The sequence below is a fragment of the Lepisosteus platostomus genome, chromosome 6 (genome assembly GCF_059453375.1).
Source record: "Lepisosteus platostomus isolate fLepPlt1 chromosome 6, fLepPlt1.hap1, whole genome shotgun sequence".
In the NCBI taxonomy this organism is placed as follows: domain Eukaryota; kingdom Metazoa; phylum Chordata; class Actinopteri; order Semionotiformes; family Lepisosteidae; genus Lepisosteus; species Lepisosteus platostomus.
The window spans coordinates 58,025,462-58,044,683 of record NC_142616.1 but is presented as its reverse complement, the minus strand read 5'-3'; the positions used below and the strand labels follow the sequence as shown (position 1 = coordinate 58,044,683).

The 19,222-nt window shown below is 41.8% G+C and overlaps 2 protein-coding genes across 3 annotated transcripts in view; both read right to left on the bottom strand.

The window, feature by feature from the left end:
• Nucleotides 1-641: 641 nt before the first annotated feature.
• LOC148661994 (ADP-ribosylation factor 4) lies at nt 642-13,062 on the bottom strand. Its single transcript, XM_088636602.1, has 6 exons — nt 12,684-13,062; nt 8,313-8,393; nt 7,164-7,273; nt 3,520-3,591; nt 2,384-2,509; nt 642-1,609 (listed from the first exon to the last, which is right to left on the bottom strand). The coding sequence occupies exons 1-6, from the start codon at nt 12,748-12,750 to the stop codon at nt 1,523-1,525; spliced, it is 543 nt and encodes a 180-aa protein (XP_088492728.1). The 5' UTR covers nt 12,751-13,062; the 3' UTR covers nt 642-1,522.
• Nucleotides 13,063-15,067: 2,005 nt separating this feature from the next.
• Nucleotides 15,068-19,222, bottom strand: part of dennd6a (DENN/MADD domain containing 6A) — a 32,230-nt gene continuing 28,075 nt past the window's right edge. The window contains exon 20 of one of the 2 annotated variants that reach the window (XM_088636600.1): nt 15,068-18,932. In XM_088636600.1, the coding sequence (XP_088492726.1) occupies nt 18,807-18,932 (126 nt within the window). In that variant the 3' untranslated portion in view covers nt 15,068-18,806. Of the gene's footprint in view, nt 18,939-19,222 lie in introns of both variants that reach the window. The other variant, XM_088636599.1, reaches the window with a different exon arrangement.

Genomic DNA, 19,222 nt, shown 5'->3' with positions numbered 1-19,222 from the left:
CAAGTTCCTCAAAGATTTCATTGGTTAATACAGACGAGTTTGGGTGAGAAGAAATCACGTTTGTCACTTGGCAATCTCCAAATTGATCAGAATCTTAAAAGGCTTAGAACTATGTGGGCATCAACTAAAGTGTATTATCTAAACCATTTACCAATCAAATTTAATTGACTCGGTGTCACGTGTTGCTCATCATTAGGATTGTTTCTCTCTGTGTATATATCAAAGCTGACAGGCTGATTTTGCACCATAAAAAACAGTTCTATCAGAATTAGCATTTAACTTCATTTAAAACGGATAAAATTATAACAGAATTAGAGAATTTCGGCATAAAGAAGAATAAATTGGTGGGAAAACAGCATATGAATATGCATTACCATAGGAGCTCATAACCTTATTTATTGAAACATTTGTGTACATTTAAAAAATCCAATAAACGCTTGTTTATTGAAACTGGTAGCTGGATGTTTTCTACTAGGTGTCCATATGGGATGCCTTTTCAAACAGCACAATCCTTCATTCAACTCTCCACTCTGAACTGCTGTTTGTATGCAAATCTAATAACTTTTTTTTTTTTTTACAGGAGATTGGGCAGGGGCGAATGTCTTGGGTGCTCATGCAAGACTTTCAGGAAAATCTAAAAATGGAATTTTAAGATTTTATTAGGAATTATACTTGTTAATGGGATATGACATTGCTCAAATTGGAAATCGTTACTTGATCCATAAACAAAAAAAGTCCAAATGAGTGAAGCATCCAATTTCAATGGCAGACATGAAACATTTGTGAGAATGCAAAAAAAATCGAAACGATCCAATGCAAAAAAGCAACATGCAAAAAATACATTAGAAAGTCAGCTAATCCACAGAAACTAATTTTGTACATTAAAATATTTCTGCATCAAGGAAAAAAAAAAAGCCTCTTGGGTATAAATGGCGTCCTGTTCATCAGTTGAAAAAAAAGAGATCTCAACAGCACGATCGCTGCAGTAGGGTTAGGTATAGTGTTCGAAGTTTGAAAGCAGCTACACACTAAACAGACAAGGCCCTTTGCATTTATACAGAAAGCACAAACAGGTTTGCCAATACACTGTCCATTAGGAATGCCTGAAGTCAGCTAAAGGAATGGGGCTGAATGCATTTAAAACACATTTGAAAGATCTCAATTATCAGTTAACAAAAAACAAATGGTTTGAAAGTCCTATAACTGTCCACAGATCTGTCCTTTAAACTGTTAAAATGTATTTCATACTCCCTCCCACCCCCACCCCCTCCCGTAATTTTTTTTTACTTTTCTCTTCACCAATGGCTTATTACTATATATGCATCACAAAATGTTTGTCAATGTTGGCAGCAAAGATGTTCAGAAAAAAAAAAGGGAAATCAAGATGTGCTGCCAAGCCATCTCTGTTCTGAATGCCGTTAACGATCGAATGCAAAACTAGTTTTCGCTTCTCCCAAGCCTAGACCAGCTCTGTTAAACATGTCCTTGATTAAATAACACGTCCGTCTCCGGCGGATGGCCTTTAGCGTTTGGAGAGCTGGTCGGAAAGCCAGTCCAGTCCCTCGTAAAGACCCGTCCCCTGTGTGGCGCAGGTAGCTTGGACGTACCACTAGAGAAAGAAAAATCAACATATTACGCAAGATGATTGGCAAGTGTGTTGTGTTCAAATGGATTCTTTAGCTCTGACTCTCTCCCATATGTTATATGCCTATATGTTAGTCCCTGTTACAGTCTGCTTTAAGTCTGATTAAGTACCAAAGCCAATTAAAATGAGATCAAATTTACATTTAATCAAAAAAACACTGGTTCCTACCAAACTGGTTTAACAAAACATGAGAATGTTGCAAATCCATCATCACAGAAGAAAACTGTGTAGAGGAGGAGACTGTGCTCATTTGCAAAGGAATACTGGACTGGAGTTAAGAAACCATATGAACATACAAAGTATTGACAACAAGATTAAAAGACTCTATGCAAATTTGTGATTTTACAGGATCGTGCACAAAAGGTAGTATCATTAGAAGGTGACGATGCATGCAATTAACAGTAATATAATAAAAGAATAAATTTTAAAAAGCGGCATATTTTCATTTATACAGTCCTAAGAAACACTTACACTGCAATATTATTCACAGTTCAAATTGGTATATAAGCCAATTAATTTACATTGGATCATTTGCGGTACATTCTGGCCCTAGAAATGATTTTACACGCCACCTCTGTGAGGATATCAGAGCTGGCACAGGCAGCTATCTGCAGAAGTGAAATTTAAGATTTTTTCAGAGGGCTATTAATGGATATCAAGATAGGAAACGAAACACTTGAACGGGGTGCTTTTTGGCCTATTCTGCAGTGCTGTGACTGGCCTGACAGGAATACTCACAGTTCTGTTGCGCAACGCCTGGAGACCCAGTTTATCTGTCATTTCGCTAATGGCCATAGCATTTGGCAGGTCCTGTTTGTTAGCAAACACCAGCAGCACCGCATCTCTCAGCTCGTCCTCTTGAAGCTAGGGAAGAAGACATGATTAAAGAGCACTGCAGAGCCCTGGCTAAGAGACCTCATGTCTAGTACCATTTCTGTCCTACAATCTCCATTTACAAAAAGCTGACCAGCATCTCACAGTGAGACAGGTGTATAGATCCCCTTTAGAAAACTGAAAAATAACTCTTCCTATTCCTATTTTCCCTGTTTTAAGACCCTATTCCTAGTACAAAGGTACCACTGACAGCTCAAACTACCTTTGCTTAAGTTACTTGTCATTTTGGTTTCACTTCATTTCACTCAGAGTGCAACAGAGGAAATACGCAGTCAAGCTAAAACATTTCTTGCTTTGTCAATTCAATTAATTCAAAGGGTATATTCTCGGCACCTAATGATCGGAAGTTTATTTCTTGTTTTTCATTACATATACAGAAAGACCTGGAGTGAATGTTAGCTACCCTAACCCTGAGAGCAGGCACCCAATCGCTCTTGGGCTCTCTGCTGTTCTGAACTCCAAACCAAGTTGAAATAAGCAGCCGCCCGAGCACGGGTTCGAGCTTGGGTCTTGTTACTAGCTGACCATGGCTGGAGTAGCCCAAGGAGCAGCCTGCATTGTGAGAGTGCCACTGAGTGTAGCGTGGGACTAGTAGGCTGAGCTCTCATCTGAGCCCGGCAGCTTCCTGTGCGCTTACAGGCTCAGAGATGCACCTCTCCATCAACTGGCACCGAGCTGCTGACAAGGGCTTGTGTTGCCTGAAACATGTTAGAGGATGGATGGGTCAGGGAAGTGTCTCACCATCTCCTATACAAGGACACCGGGTTAGACAGAGACAAAATAGCCAATTCCAATAGTGTGTGGGTATAACAAATTAGTTTTTTTAAATGTATAAGGAAAAAATTGTAGCCAGGAAGGCTGAGGAAACCCTAGCCAGAAAATGTCCATCCAAAGTCTTTCGGAGACTCCTGGTTACTGCCAGCTCAGAACAGGCCAAGAAATCAAGGAAGCCCGACCCTGCTGGAGTCTGGAGTACTCACCATTTTCTGCAGCTCCTCTGCTGCTTCCTGTGTTCGCTCCCGGTCATTGCTGTCCACCACAAAGATAAGACCCTGCAGTATAAATGAATGAAGCTTTAATATGAACACCCCCCCAAAAAAAATGCTATGTGCTATTTTGAAGAAAGTAAATGTGCATCTTTGGGTTAAACAAGCCAAAATAACAGAAAGTAAGACAAGGTTTTCCCCTTTTGAGCTTCCTGTTTAAGTTTTCCTACTAAATAAAAAAAATCGGTGACATTTATCCTCTTCAAAGCAGCATAGAATGAAAATAAATTCAGAATTCCATGATAGAAAATGATCTGGGACATGGTGATTGTATCCCATTGTTCTTAATGCATTACCTATCATCCCTTTTTAAATTTGGCTTCATCAGATGGCAGAGATAAGTAAAACCAAATTTTACACAGAAAGTGCCGTTTGCTGGTCTGTGCTGTATTGTATTAACTAGTGTAACATCCTGTCACACAGGTAATACCAGAGTAATGGCTGTCCAATAGTTGATTGTGGTCCATTGAAGTTTGCAATGGGACACGAAAATTGATGTAATCACCCATGTTGAGAAAGGAAGAAATATCAACGTATCCATGGTAATTTCAAAACGGCAACGTTCCCCAATTTTCCTATGAAATGCCAAAGAGCTTAAAATATAAGTGTCGATCAAATCAAACATAATTGCAGGCCTACTTCCATTTTTATAAATAATTCTGGGCACGGCGATAAGCGCGTCTGCGCTCTCTCCGAGACAGCGCGGGCCTGTGAGTCTGTGTGACGTTTTCTATTTCTGACTTGCTGGCTGCCCCCGGCCTAAATTCCAGTGTCCTTGAAGAACGACGAAAAGAAAGCAGATTGTGCATAGGAGCAAACCAGAGAGCTACATGTACAAACGTGGTGAATTACAACTGGGAAGATTAAACTACAAGTTTTGTACAAGAATGTTTCATCACAGCCACTATTTGAGGAAATCCGTATTTCATTACCCTGTTGAATCCTCTGGGATATAGAGCAGTGGAGTGTTTAGGACTGTAATTAGGGAAACAGTCCATGTTTGAGGGGTTTTATTATATGCAAATTTAATTCTGGCACCAGAAGAATCAAAAAACATAATCTAAGTACTATTTGATTTCAGTGGGGCTTCATGAATCTCTCTTTTGCTGATGGGTAAGCAAATGTAGTTATCGTTTTGCAAGTAATCTGCATATTAACTTCAAAGTTCCACTTAATCCACCACATACAAAGATAACTGAAGCAAGCCTTAAGGGAAAGATTCTCAAATATGGGACAACAGGACCCATTTTTGCAATTTTGAATTGACAAATGAGAAAAATAGCTTAAGACTAAGGTCAAGGTCTTACACAACGTTGACAATTCACTGTGTATGAACACATTTCAAATGGGAGATTAATGACACTTTCTGAAGCACATAAAATAATATCTGCTACGTAATGTTCAGATGTTGGCTCCGAGATCTAGATAAAGAAATCCATTCTCCATAAACTGCCCATTTAACAGACAAAAGTGAAAGTTACTCTGCATGTGATACAAAATAAACCCTAATCATAACCACAGAGGACATAAAAGCATACAGTAGTCATGTGTCTTGTTAAAACACCACACTAGTTTGATCTTCAGGTCAGCCTCATTAACGTTCTAAAAAAAGGACAGTCTCTCTATCTCCACCTCGTCTTCAGTGGCTGTATGCGGATGACCTTTGCTACAAAGAGCAAAGAGCTTTGATGTAAAAATGAACGGTCTATAGGTGGCTCACCCTTAAAAAACTAGGGAGAATGTCCCAAAATAGAGAAGTCTAGACTGCAGAGTTCAAAGCTCCAGTCACCCGTTAAGTGTTCAGAGGAATATCGAGCAGAAAGGACACTCTCTTGGCCACAGATGAAACGTTTACCTCACCAGAGGAGAGTTCACACCCTCTTTGCACTGACAAACCCAAGCTGGTGACATACCGATACCTACTTCAGGCTGTCTGGCACTGCTGGGTGAGGGATTGATCCACCACATGACTGGAACTGCAGTGGACTATACAACTTCTGAGAGAGCAACCCTTTACACCTCAATGGCAGGAAATGTAATCTTCACTTACTGTATTACTTTGCTTGTCTATTGATTAGAATTTTTTGACAGCATCTCTTCAGGTTCTGGATCACGCCCATTATCGTTACTTCCCAGTTAATCTGAGGATACGCCATTCCATTGCACCTCATCTTCTACCCAGATGAAGTGTTATCAAGAACCTGCATTTCTGCAGCAGAGCAGGGCGAGCTTCTCTCCTACAAATGGGCCCCTGCCACCTTCCTTCTCTCTTAGGACTGGGCTGTAGCAATGCAATGACGAAACTCATTAAGCCTGCCCCCCTGTCTGCTAACTACTGAGCTGGTGCCATAGACTGCTGAGAACCAGCATCTGGCTGGCAGAAAAGCCACCAGGGAAAGTACCATAGGGAGCCCTTGTGTTGGTTGCACATTTGAAAAGGAGAATAAAAGACCAGGTTTGACTCTGAGGACACTCGATCCTTCAAAGCTCTTCTGAACAGGACACCACTGCATAATATTCTCTTAGGTCCTGATGTACCTTTTTTGCAAACTTCATTTAAAAATCAGCACCCCACTCACTAGAGAAATGTTGTGAAAGGGCACTAGTCATTGTGAGGTTATGTCCCATTTAGATCACTGTGTCCAAATGGGTGGGTGTCCTCTATGTATCGCCAGCCCATTTCCAACAATTATGCAAACCAACAGAAGAAATGTGCAATGGGCAATTGGTCCATAAGTGAACTTCTCATTCTCCTGATTTCAGGTTTGTTTTCCGATGAGAAAAATCTGTCCGGTGTCAAACCGCAGAAAGCATCAAAAACACGAATAAAAGAGCATGTCCCGTCATTACACCAACAGGACAGCGTGTACAGTATCACAGGATTCGCAGCTCATGAAAATAAGTCATCACAGCATGTAAGTGTTTTCTTAGCAGGTTATAAGGTTGGATGGTCAAACTTAATAGGGACATTCCACACAATGTCTCTCTGCTGACTAGACAGACCTATATAGGCTTTTCTATCTTCATCTTTTCAACACTCCATCTAGAATCTAGGACTGCATGGTGAAATAATGGGGCTTTCAGTGGATAAGTGGCAAGCCAAATACTCGACCCTTTGAAAGATAAATCAAATAACACTCAATGCAGACTGAGAAAAAGTCTTCATGTAAATAACTCCAAAGTTATAATCAATGCTATTTCCACACAGACTTCTCAACTCCAGTTTTTTTTTACCAACCCAAATTATTCTGTTAAATGTCCAAAAGGGACACTGTTTAATGAAAACACTTTCTGCGAATTCCCAGATTCCCTTCAAAGAGCTCCTGTACTTACTATGAGCCACTGTTAAGTTCTTAAAACAGGAGGATAGAAAACAGGAAAAAAAACACATATTGCTACTTGACAAGAAGGGGGATCAATACATTGATGGCCATCAATCAAGACAGACGGGATGAAGAGTCTCCCTCACATTTGCATCCCTATGTTCTAAACATATCAAAATTGAGAAGGACAACAATGTGGTTCATTCTGACTAACAAAATTCTGAATCACATTTAAAATTGCATGCATGACTTTACCTGTGTGTTCTGAAAGTAGTGTCTCCAGAGGGGTCTGATCTTGTCCTGGCCACCCACATCCCACACCGTGAAGCAGATGTTCTTGTACTCCACTGTTTCCACATTGAACCCTATGCAGGGAGAGAGACAGGTCAACTGTGCCCTTCAGGACATGGTCTTCACATTCCTCCTCAACAAGAGAAAGCCTTGGCACACTGGTGCCGTCTTAATGCAACTGTCTTGTTAACGTCAAAGCCCGAGCGTCCTTTAACAATATCAGTGAGTCAAAAGCAAAACTCAACTAGTTCCTTAAGCCTCCAGGATCACGTTAATCCTATCTTCAGTTTCTTTTCTTGCATGAATTGACAAAGATGAGTCTGTAGTCCCTGGACACCACTTTCAAAGCCACAAATTTACTTCAATATTACAGAAAAGGGCATCAGATCAATCATATCGATGCTGTACAAACCAGTGGTTTATTACCATAATTCTAAACCAGTTAGGAAAACGTACTCATGTCTTCTTAAAGGTAAAGCCAATTGCTTGGTTTCAAATTTAAAATATTCACGATTTCTGAGATCTTAAAGAAAACTGCAATTGAGAGTCCCCTTCAAACAGAATGAGCGCTGGGAAGTCTAAACATTTAACACTTACAATTAAAATGAATAGCACTAATGCTCAAGTAGGCATTCTGGTTAGCATTATCTATTGTGGTCGGATTATTATTAGTATACATTTTTTGTAGGACTATAAAATCTTGGGTTGATTATCCACCCATCTTTATTAGTAAGAAACACCTCCTAAAGGACATTAAGCTAGATTTTGTATATGGGTGTCAAATGGTCTCATTACTGTACCAGACGGTTAACAAAAACATGACAATTCCCTTTGGAAGGACCCATCGCTTGAAAATTAAAGTCAGGAAACCAGAAAGTCTTCCAAGTCCTCATTATGCATGAGTGTGCAGCTTTTCCGTCTTCAGCTAACACAACCACCTACTTTCACTATCCTCTAACCTCAAGGGCTTTCCTGCATAAAGTGTGCTGATAAAGAACCAGACTCATGTCTGCAAATTAAACCTGCAACTTCTGAGTGTCTTGAATTGACTTCTGTGCTGCTTATCATTTTGTCCCCTAAGCTTTTCCACTCCTAAAGAGTGTGACTGCTTACCAATGGTGGGGATAGTTGTGACGATTTCTCCCAGCTTCAGTTTGTAGAGGATCGTGGTCTTACCCGCAGCATCCAGGCCAACTGGAAGAAAAATCACATAAGAAACAGGTTTAATAAACATTGCAGAATTTCACACTCAAAAGTGGATATATATTAATCACCAAAATAAAGGATAAGGCATCACCTATTCTTTTCTCATCGTATAGCTTCAAGTATAACACCTGAAATAGGAAGTTTCATATGGAACATAAACCTAATAGTGAAATTTGAGTTTTAACAAAATTTAACAAAACTACTGCTCGTAACTACTCCTAAATCCCATAAGATTGTAGTACTTGAATTATTGAAATGAGTCACAGACCAAAGCTACATTCTGTTTGGTATTGATCTACACTGCGAGGTCAGACAAGCACTTTTCCCTGGTTCTTATGGACTGGCCTACATTTACAACTTCAGCAGCGTAACAGTACCGGAGAGCTCACTCTGCACGTAATTCTCCACAAAGACAAATAAAGCAAAACAATCAAAATCAGTGGAACAATAGCGGACTTCACGCATGTGTGATTACTCTATAAGCAAAAAAAAATAGCGCTTGTCACTGTTGATCTCGCTAAAGTGCAGAACGGCCAGACCTCTGAACTTGTGCCTCCAATTGTACTCAGTACTGACATTAGGATTCTTCAAATATACTGTACCTTGAGTTTCAGAACCGTTAAACAGACTGCAATCGGTTGAATTTAAGGAGGCACCAGCAGGTTTCATTTTGCAAGCCCATGAGTGTGACATCCAAGACAATCACATTCTAATTCTGGAGGGATGACTCATTTCCAATAGGGCTCTTAAAATTATTTTCATCTTTTATCTCATATTAGGGAATCTACTTTACTAAGTACGGAACATTTTCCATGGCACAGAAATCAGAAACGAATATAGAACTTTACGATGGACAAACTAATAAGCTTGAACTATTAGAGAAGAACAAAAGCACTATTTTAAGACGTAGTTCAGACCAGGTTTTCCATTAATTTCAATGCTTATTTTTCCCCCCACACTACACTTCAAGTGTGGGTGTGGTTTCCTGTGCCAATCAGTTGGCTGATGTCAAACTGTAACCCAGGGAGTAAAGGCAGAGGAGAATAACTTTAGTTGCAGTGGGAGCAACACAATAAAAGGAACCCATAGGGCCCCTCCTTAAGAGACGTTATTCAAGAGCTGTAGCAATGTGCTCAAGAAGGCAGAATACAAAAAACTTTTGCACACAATTGTGCACCCAAGTCCCCTGATGAGGCCCTCCCTCTGCTCTCTCCTCTTTGCACTGTCATCCAGGTTACTGCAGTGGGTGCCCTGCTTTCATCTTCACTAACCTCCCCAAGTCCTCTCGTTTCCTGCTGTGGCTTCTCGTTCCAATTGTCTTACCACCAGCACTCCTGCCTCCTTCCTCGGTCTCTGCTGACCGACGGCCATCATCTCCTGGTGGCGATCCCATCGCCCTCTCGCCTCTGTCCTCCCTCATCCCTCCCCTGCACTTCTGAGGACTTCCCGACTCCACCTTCACCCTCTCCCCCCGCTCCTCCGCCAGGAACTCCAGTATCCCCCCTCGGCGCCGCCCCTCCCCTACTCCCGCCATGTTTCTGCCCCGCGGGACCCGCCACTTCGAGAAACATTCAAAGAAACCGTCCATCCCTTCCCAACTTCCCTACATAACCCATGGCACTCTCCCACCCGGACTATTATAACTCCCACTCAGCCAGCCAGCCACGCCAGCTTATTAAGAGTGAGGCAGCCTGCCTTTTATCTTCTCTCTTCCTACTCAATGGCTCCAGTCCCTCCCCTCTCCCCCTACTGATATATGTATGTGATCTAAAGCCTATTCCTTGCCTTCCGTTTGCTCAGCCACTTTGCTCGTGCCCCTCTCTTTTCTCATATGTCCTTACACCTCCCTCTTCTACCTTTAATAAATAATAATAATAATTGCTTACACTTATATAGCGCTTTTCTGGACACTCCACTCAAAGCGCTTTACAGGTAATGGGGACTCCCCTCCACCACCACCAATGTGCAGCATCCACCTGGATGATGCGACGGCAGCCATAGTGCGCCAGAACGCTCACCACACATCAGCTATTAGTGGGGAGGAGAGCAGAGAGTAATGAAGCCAATTCATAGATGGGGATTATTAGGAGGCCATGATTGGTAAGGGCCAATGGGATTTTTAATGACCACAGAGAGTCAGGACCCCGGTTTTACGTCTCATCCGAAGGACGGCGCCTGTTTACAGTAGAGTGTCCCCGTCACTATACTGGGGCATTAGGACCCACACAGACCACAGGGTGAGCGCCCCCTGCTGGCCCCACTAACACCTCTTCCAGCAGCAACCTTAGTTTTTCCCAGGAGGTCTCCCATCCAGGTACTGACCAGGCTCACACCTGCTGAGCTTCAGCGGGTTGCCAGTTGTGAGTTACGGAGAGACCTTCTGCTGTCCACCTCCCCCCCATCTTCCAGTGCCCACCCCATCTTGCCCCTCAGGGGTGCACTGAACTGCCCACAGCAGTGAGAACTGCTCAGTGCAGGAGAGCTTATACATCACCTGCACCAGCTCACAGCTCGACCCTTCAATATCTGTGACATGCTACTGGACTGATGGTTTTAATATGCTGATAACTTGCTAACTGAACTCACCTGCAGACACCGACAGGATGTTTTCTAGTTTCTGCTCAGCCTCCTTGCTACCTCAGTTCTCAGTATTGCATCCCAAGTGCATGATCCCTTGCTCTGCTCTTTGAGTTTCTGCAATGTGGTGTTATTCTTACCTTATTCTACCTGAATGACTCTTGCTTATAGTAAATGTAAAGTTTCTGTATTGCAAATGTCCCAGATAGGAGCAGACACAAACAAGACCATCAGTTTAGGGTCCTAATACTACCGTTTTACGCCACTGGGCCTGTTTCAACACCTGACAAGGAGCTAAAAAGACTCTGCAGAGCTTATCAGAAGTTTTGGCACTTCAAACCTTTTAGCTCACGTAATAAAACACTCTTGCATTACCCTGATGACCACCTTCATGGCCAGGTAGAGAGACACGATTCCCTTATTATGCCACGGCTGATATAAATCAGTCAGCAGTTTTTCCATTGCTTAATTTGGTGGTGGTGGTGGGGGAGTCTCCATTACCTGTAAAGCGCTTTGAGTGGAGTGTCCAGAAAAGCACTATATAAGTGTAAAAGTGTAAGCTATTATTATTATCCATTGTGACCATTCATTTAACACTTCTGGCCTGAAGCTCACAAGCTACATCCCCTTGAATACCCACTTGTAACACTCAGGGCATCTTGTGGAGAGGTACAAGAGCTCTATAATCTCTAGTGTCTAGCTAATAATACTTTTAACAGACCTCACTTCTTTTACCACTTTGTCGAAAAAGCCGGAGTAGTGAAGGGGTACAGTACTTGATATGTATAAGTCATATAACCGTAAAGTTACGTCAGCAGTGCATTAAACGGAAACGGGGGAAAAAGAAATATGGAAGGTAGTAAAAAAAATGCCTTCTTTTCCCCATTGAAAGAGAACATTCCTCGCATTCCAGAGATCTGCGGGCAGCAGTGCCAAATTTCACAATATTACAACTCCGATAGGAGCAAATACAGGATATTATACTCCCTCGTTCTTTTCTGGCCGACAAAAAAAATACGTTTAACTTTCCTGAATACCCCCGTCTGCTAAAACCTTGTAGCTTGCTTTTAACTACAGATGAGTGAACTTTCTGTCTTGGAAGTTGTTGTTGGAGATAAAAAAAAGACTCAACTTGCTTCTATTGGCAGCCGTTATTATATGAAAAAGCCGTCGGTTTCACAAATTACGTACACATTCCAATTTAGAAATAAAAATACATCCGAAAAACCAGGCATATGCGTTGCTGTGCTACTCCTTCTCTCTCTCTATATATATATCTTACACTCCGTCATGGAAAGTAATTTTGCGGTTCTTTTCAGATTCCAGATGCGAGTTCACGGCCTCGCCAACAAGTCAGTATAAAAAAAGTAACTAGAGGAGATGTGCTCAAGTCCCTTACGAGAAAACAGCGTGAATTTCACTGCAACCCGGCCGGGCGCGCTTATCCGGCGGCTCCAGCCTCAGAGAGGCGAGGGCGATGCTGTGTTACACACCGCCACGGTCCCTCTTCTCCGAGTCCGAGGTGCCACCCTACCGGCTAGCTGGCTCTCCTAACTCTGCGGCAAACTTCTGCCCTGTTGTCGAAGTTGAAGCGCCGCGAAGGCCGTGCGGCATAAAAAAAAGACTCCAGCCTCCCTCCTCCCTGGAAACTACAGCAGTCAAACGGACCGGCGCAGGGCTGCCTCCCGAGCCCAGACTCACCCATCAGTATCCTCATCTGCTTCTTCCCGAAGAGACGCGAGAAGAGACTCGAAATGGTGAGGCCCATGTTTACCGCTCCCTGAATTCACTTCTCAACTCCGGTTTTAGTGTCAGCGATCGCGCTGGCTCTTCTGGTTTTCTCCCCCCTCCCCGATCGTCTTCTTCTTCTTCTTCTTCAGGCGGCGAAGCTGAGGCAGTGCCGGTAACCGGTCCGTTTCAAACACAAGACGGCCTTTTTTTTTTTTGTGCTCACAGACGATGGGCGCAGGTTCACTTCACCGATTGACTGGGGGGGCTGAACAGGATCTCCGGATCTCGGTGTCTCGCTCTCTCTGCCACGTCACGTTCCTCTCCCCTCCACAGCTCCAACGCGGTCGAAATGACGTCACAGGCGCCACATCCCAACATGCACCAGAACAAAAAAAAAAGAGGAGCAGCACGCCGACAGAGAATCGTAAACGTCAGCATAGCATAAGATAGCAAGGGAGGGACCAAAAAAAGGCACAAAACGTGTTTTTTTTTAATTATTTTTTTCCCTTCGGTTTTTGGCAGCTGTGAAAATGCCATGCGTTTTTCTGGAAAAGTTAGAGGCGTGGGCTTGAACATTCTGGAATTCCAGGGTTCCAGATCACAGGAAATAGTGATATGATCTTCAAATGGTCAAAACTAATTCGTTGTATTTATGTTTTCCTTTTCATTAACTGATCAGGAAAGGACTACAACTGTTAGGCCCCGAGACCATGACAAAATGCTTGTATTTTTTTAAAACAAATGAAGACTCGTTTTTCTAACTGAATTAACAGTGTCCATAACGTCCAGATCTTGAAATGGGAGCCTAAAGATTTGGGGAAATGAGTGGAAGCAGTTTTTGAAAATCTGTCTCTTTTTTAACCAGATTCTCTGTGGTTAATCACTGATAAATAAATAAATGAGATGCACAGGAGGAAAATGACAGAAAAGGGTTATGGGAGTCAATTAGATACCCTGGCATCTTTCAGGAAGCAGCTTGAGATTCTGAAGTTAGTTCCTAGTAAATCAATGAGCTAGATGAGCCAAAGTCCTTCCTCTCCTTTATGTTCTTTAAACGAAACTCCTAATGGCATACAGTATATCTGCAGTTCTGCATAGACTCTTCACTATACCTTAGTAGAATTCAGTTTCACTCAGGATAAGGAGATATTTTACTCATACATCTTCCTGTCCTATGGTGTAAAGTGTCGGGTAATGTTTTTACCTAAAACTTCATGAGAATAAAATCATGAGATAATAAGGAATCAGTTGCTCCTACAAAGGTAACATTGGCCCTGAAACTATCCAAAACACTTAGTACGGTGTCCCCCACAATAACTCATGACGCAAAACTGGAGACTGTCGTGTCTAAACACAGTTTGACTCCACTCCTGATATCCAGCTGTTGTTAATTGTCCGGTATGGACCCATACATTGCTAACTTACAAAGTAATAATGTTTGACTGAAACTGGGGAATGATAACCCTAGTCCTGGAGAGCCATAATCTAACCGTTCTTCCTGGTCACCTTAAAATCAGCAATTTGTCAAGACTATGCATGCAAGTCTGATTGTGCCTGTTGCTCGGTTCTGTTAAATCAGGAATGGCCTGCTGTGGTCTCAAGAGAGGTACAGGAAGGCATGGTGGCCTTGCAGTTTGGCATGACTGCCTCACAGGATCAAAAGAAAAGAAACAATATTTCGACTGTGGAGCCCTTTTCAGGAGTGAAGAAGCCTCCACAGCTGAAACTTTGTGTTTCTTTTCTTCTCTTTTCAGCATGGAAAAAACCTTTATTTGTCCCTCTTTATCAACGCCTGACGTGGCTGACATCTAATGGTATTATTGGAGTATTGCAGTTTAGTAGAACAGACTCTTGAGACTGTTGTGCATTACAGTAGTCAAGGCCATTAAGCCAGTTTCATCTTAACAGGCAAATCTTAACCACATCTATGTTTTGTATGTTTTTTTTTTTTGAGTATTTTGTACTTTGTGGCATAATCTCTCTCTTTGGTCTCGGTGACAAAAATAAAATGGATTTAGTGGATTGCAGAGATTTAAGAAGCCAATAAATTTATTTATTTTCTTTTAGATAAGTTAGGTACATCTCCTTCATTAAAGCAAGGCAGTAAGGTCCTGGACCTATTCCTTTATCTACCCAAGTTTCTTCTAGAATATGAGAAGGTTAAAATAGACTTTGCAGGGCTAAATTAAAGAATCCACACAGGTCTGGTAAATCTCTCTTCTACCATTTGTGTATTAGCAAAAAACATTGTTATATTGTTCCATCCTCTGGTGTGCTGCTTTCAAAATGTATAGACAAACAAGCACTGAAGAGTTCACTGGCTCACAAACAAAATGACACACGCAGGTCAGCAAAACTTCTGAAGTCACTTTATTGATCCGTAACAAAAATACTCATTTCGAATGGATGTGACAACAGAATGTTCCGGGTACATCAAAGAAACACTCAGTGTGGGACAGATGTTAAAAAACTGGTAAAGACGGTATCAGAGGTTATGGCTCCAATGCAAAAGACAAGCACGACAAAAGTCTAGATACCATCAGAGTCCCTCAGTCCAATGTGATGTGCCTGGGTGCTTCTCGATATTAGTTTTATTAAAATCGGTGAGTGTTAATGCCCTCTTTTGGTATTATTTTAAATAATAAAATATATATTTTTGTAGTATACCGGCAGATCAGTTAAAGAAAAGCATAGTATGAGAATAGATCTGTATATAAAATTTAAGCATGTTAAAATAGGTTATTTCTGCTTTTCCAAAAATATAAGCGGTCATGGTTGGCGAACAACCCAAACAGTTTCTGCAGTAACACTGACTTACAATGAGGTTTGCTTTGTGAAGACTCTGGCAGGGAAAATTCCACACATGAAAAGTTAAAGAGCAAATAGTGGTGTTCTGTAAAACAGTGCAAAGCATCCCCATGTTTTGCTACAGTATTTAAAATATGGTACCTTGCCATTCCTCTTTGATTCGCATCATTTTGACATGATTAATGACATTTAATTGTGAAGACCAACACATTCCGTCAAGATTCCAGTGTGCCTGGATTGGTGGCTTGGTATAAAGCCCACTCTTTCTGCAGTTGGACACAATTTGATTTTACCCCAGCATGGAACAGAGACACACTTGGTGTTTGAAGTCACCATCAATCCAGTAATAACGAGCAAGGCCAATATCTTGGCTTAAGTGCCACCACTTACAAAACAAGTACTGTTTCTCTAAAACACCATAGCCTAGATGGTCATGCTTGTTGAACCCCTGTGACTAAATGATTTTGAACAGTTTATTTTCACTGTGCCTCTTAATTAAGCAGAGCCCCAATAATGCAAATAAGTAGGTAGGCCTGGGCAATCTGTGTGCATGTTACTTGGTACCAAGATAATTTTGCTCAAAAGAAATAATGAAAGTGCCTGTTTTTACCAAAAGGCAGATTTTTAATGTTCATTTCGTTGCTTAGTTATAAGCTGTGTCAATTTAAAAAAAAATGAAATGTGGTTTATCTTTGCCCGAGATGATCAACTCTAAATCCTTCTTTAGGGACAAAGTCAAATAAAAAAAATCTTTTTTAGGATGTTGCCAGGTTGGAAATAGCTCACAGACCTGTGTCAGGAGTCACGGGCTTCTCCTTAAAGTTGCTGTCTGTCTGATGTCGTGATTCAGTTACTTCCAGAAACAATCCTAGCTAGGAAGGTACCTAGTCCTAGCAAAATCAGCCTCTGCCACTACTCAAAAAAGTAAAAGAGATTTCCTCATCAGTTTTGAGTCACGAATACCCTTAGACACTAGGTTGTAGCTGTGGAAGTTGGAGTAGACTTTAAACTTACAAGTTTGAAAAACCTTTCAGTACTTCAACACTGAAATTAAAAACTACAAGCTTGTGACAGAAACAGTTCCAGCAAGATCACTGGAATGTATAATAATACATTTTTCAAAACTCTGCTAGTTAAAAATATCTCCTGCAAAAATATTTGTCCGACGACACACATGTACTGTGGATTTACTGGACAGCTCTTACTCGCAGATGCTGTTTAATGCACGTCATGGCAACTAGAATGCAGCTGTTTCCAGTGTTTCTTGCCAAATGGAATTTGCATAGTCCAGCGCGGACTGAAATGTTTAAACGAGCATGTAACCTTTATCTTAAACCTCGATGAAAAAAAAGATTATCCTCACTGTCAGAATTCTTTTCATTCTCACCACAAATATTTTCTCTCAAACTAAGCAGCACAGTGTGAACTCTGCTCAGAGCTGAAGACTTAATAACTGAGAAGGCTGGTTGTAACACAACAATAAGCTTCTAATAAGTTGCTTCAGCAATTGTGTTATCTGAAGAGATTAGGGTCTGGAAGGCACAACTCAGTTATATATAATGCCAACAGGTCTGATTATAAAATTAGGCCTACAGTGCAAGCAAAATGAAGCTGGTCAATCAGTCTAACAGACATATTTCTCTAAAAAAAAAGACCAAGTCTGTAAATTAAGAGATGGCTTTCAAACTGCCCCGTCAACTGCTGTAATCACAGTACAGAAACGATAATACTTAAAAACAATTTCTGTGACGAGTCATAGAGACCAAAATGAGAATACCACTTTTCAAAGGGCTACTTTCTTGTTGAACTAGCACCTCCTTCAAAAGCAACATTTGCCTTTCATCAAAACAAGCAGTGTCACATGCAGATTAAGTAAAAAAAAATGGAGGTATAGTCATGTTCAGTCAGTTAAAAGAGTACAAACTATAAAATAAGGCAATCTTCTTCTTTCTGTAAAAACTGGCCCAAAATGTCCAGGACCCGAAGGTGGACACCGTACCACAGTGGACTTCAAGCACGGATAAGCACAGGAAAGCGACAATGCAGCGTGACTACAGCTTCGAAGTCCTGCGGTTTTGACAAGTCCAAAATTAAACTCCATTTAAGGTTTACTGGAGACAAAAAATTGCCAATTGCCAAAAATCACTCCACTCAGAGCACTTTACAGGTAATGGGGACTCCCCTCCACCACCACCAATGTGCAGCATCCACCTGGATGATATATATATATCTACAGTGCAATGTAAAAACAAATAACTAAACATTAATACTTTATAATATTTAATGTGTTTTCTGGCTGTTTCAGTTACCCAATTAAATGGATCTTGAGAGTTTCGGTGTGGGTGTGAGGCACGATGTGCTACATTTGGGGACTGGATCCTGGTCATTTATAGCCTCCAGATTGCTTCTACTCAGAAACAGGGGACTCTGCTGAAGTGGCAGGACTGGTTATCAATGATCCTGAGAAAGAGAAAGCTAGATTAGTGTTCCTTCATAAGAAGTGTGAGACAACCATGGATTTGGGCTGTCTCTTAACTTAACATGAGCAGTGCTGGATCACTGTCAGTGCGAGAACAGGAAGGTCTTTTTCACAGACCTTAGCGGCTTTCAAACAATCTATCAAGAATAAAACATTTCTAAAACAATTTTTTGCACTTCCCCACGACGACCTGCAGCCTTTTCATAAATGTTTCAAGAAACTTTTTTGACATGGCCACAGAGCTAAAAAACGAACTTAGCTGCTCCACGTAAATACGAACTGCCTCCTTGTAACCTGCCAGTACACATACCTTACCCCCATAACGTCCACGTCTTCTAGGAAGCGTGGCAAACCCCGGAAACGCAAACTGAAGAGACTTAATTCCTCAGGTGACTTGCACAAGAAAGGCGGAGAAAGGCTGGTGAAATGCGAGAGGAAATGACGAGAGCACAGACAGCCTGGTTGCTAGCCAGGGGGTATCCTGATCTGGGTTGTGGTACACAGACTCCCACTGCAGGACAAAACAGGTAGTGCAGTGTAATACAGCTTCCTCTCTTGTTGATTGGTTTTCTGTTTTTGCAATGCCAGCACTGCACGTGTGGAACTTCTCCTGTGGGCACATGGCTCTTAGGTTCATAAATACAAGTGCACTTAATATAAAAGCCACATCTCATGAGAAATGTGAACCCGTCCCGTTTAGATTTGGGCACCACTCATCTGCATGTTCTTTGTCTGCAACTACCCAGTTCCCCAGCTCCTTGATGCGCTGCCTTGCTGCTGGCCGTCCAGCCAAGCCGACCCTGGTATCAGGATGTGCCTGACTTCTGCAGGATGGCCTGTAAGTCCTCTGGCAGGGTCAGAATGATGGCCTCAATGTGTGTCCGAAGTCTGGCCAGCGTCCCCACCTTGACTGGCAACTGCTCCTGTTCGGCCTGCAACTGAAAGACGAGACTTTCTGACCAGCCTCCTCATACCTCATACTACCAACAGCTAGTTTTTTTTCCAGCTCTACATGATCATTCATGCAGTACCTATATTTTTAGATGTTCTGTCCTACCTGTGATTTAGCTTCTCACGTAACATAAGGATCTTGGTCCAGACAGCCTTAGCAATACACATAAAGTCATAAAAGCTTTGTAGTTTTTGAAGTATGAACACATGGATCATGACCAGGCTGGTATTTATGAAAACCTGTAGAATACGTCAAGGAAGGAACCGACAG

Bases quoted from the DNA above. Each gene is read 5' to 3' on its own strand.
- LOC148661994 (XM_088636602.1), bottom strand. From the start codon at position 12,750: ATGGGCCTCACCATTTCGAGTCTCTTCTCGCGTCTCTTCGGGAAGAAG. The intron at 7,274-8,312 runs GTAAGCAGTCAC...CTCCCTGCATAG, and splicing joins CACAACTATCCCCACCATTG to GGTTCAATGTGGAAACAGTG. The intron at 3,592-7,163 runs GTAAAGTCATGC...TTTATACTGCAG, and splicing joins ACTACTTTCAGAACACACAG to GGTCTTATCTTTGTGGTGGA.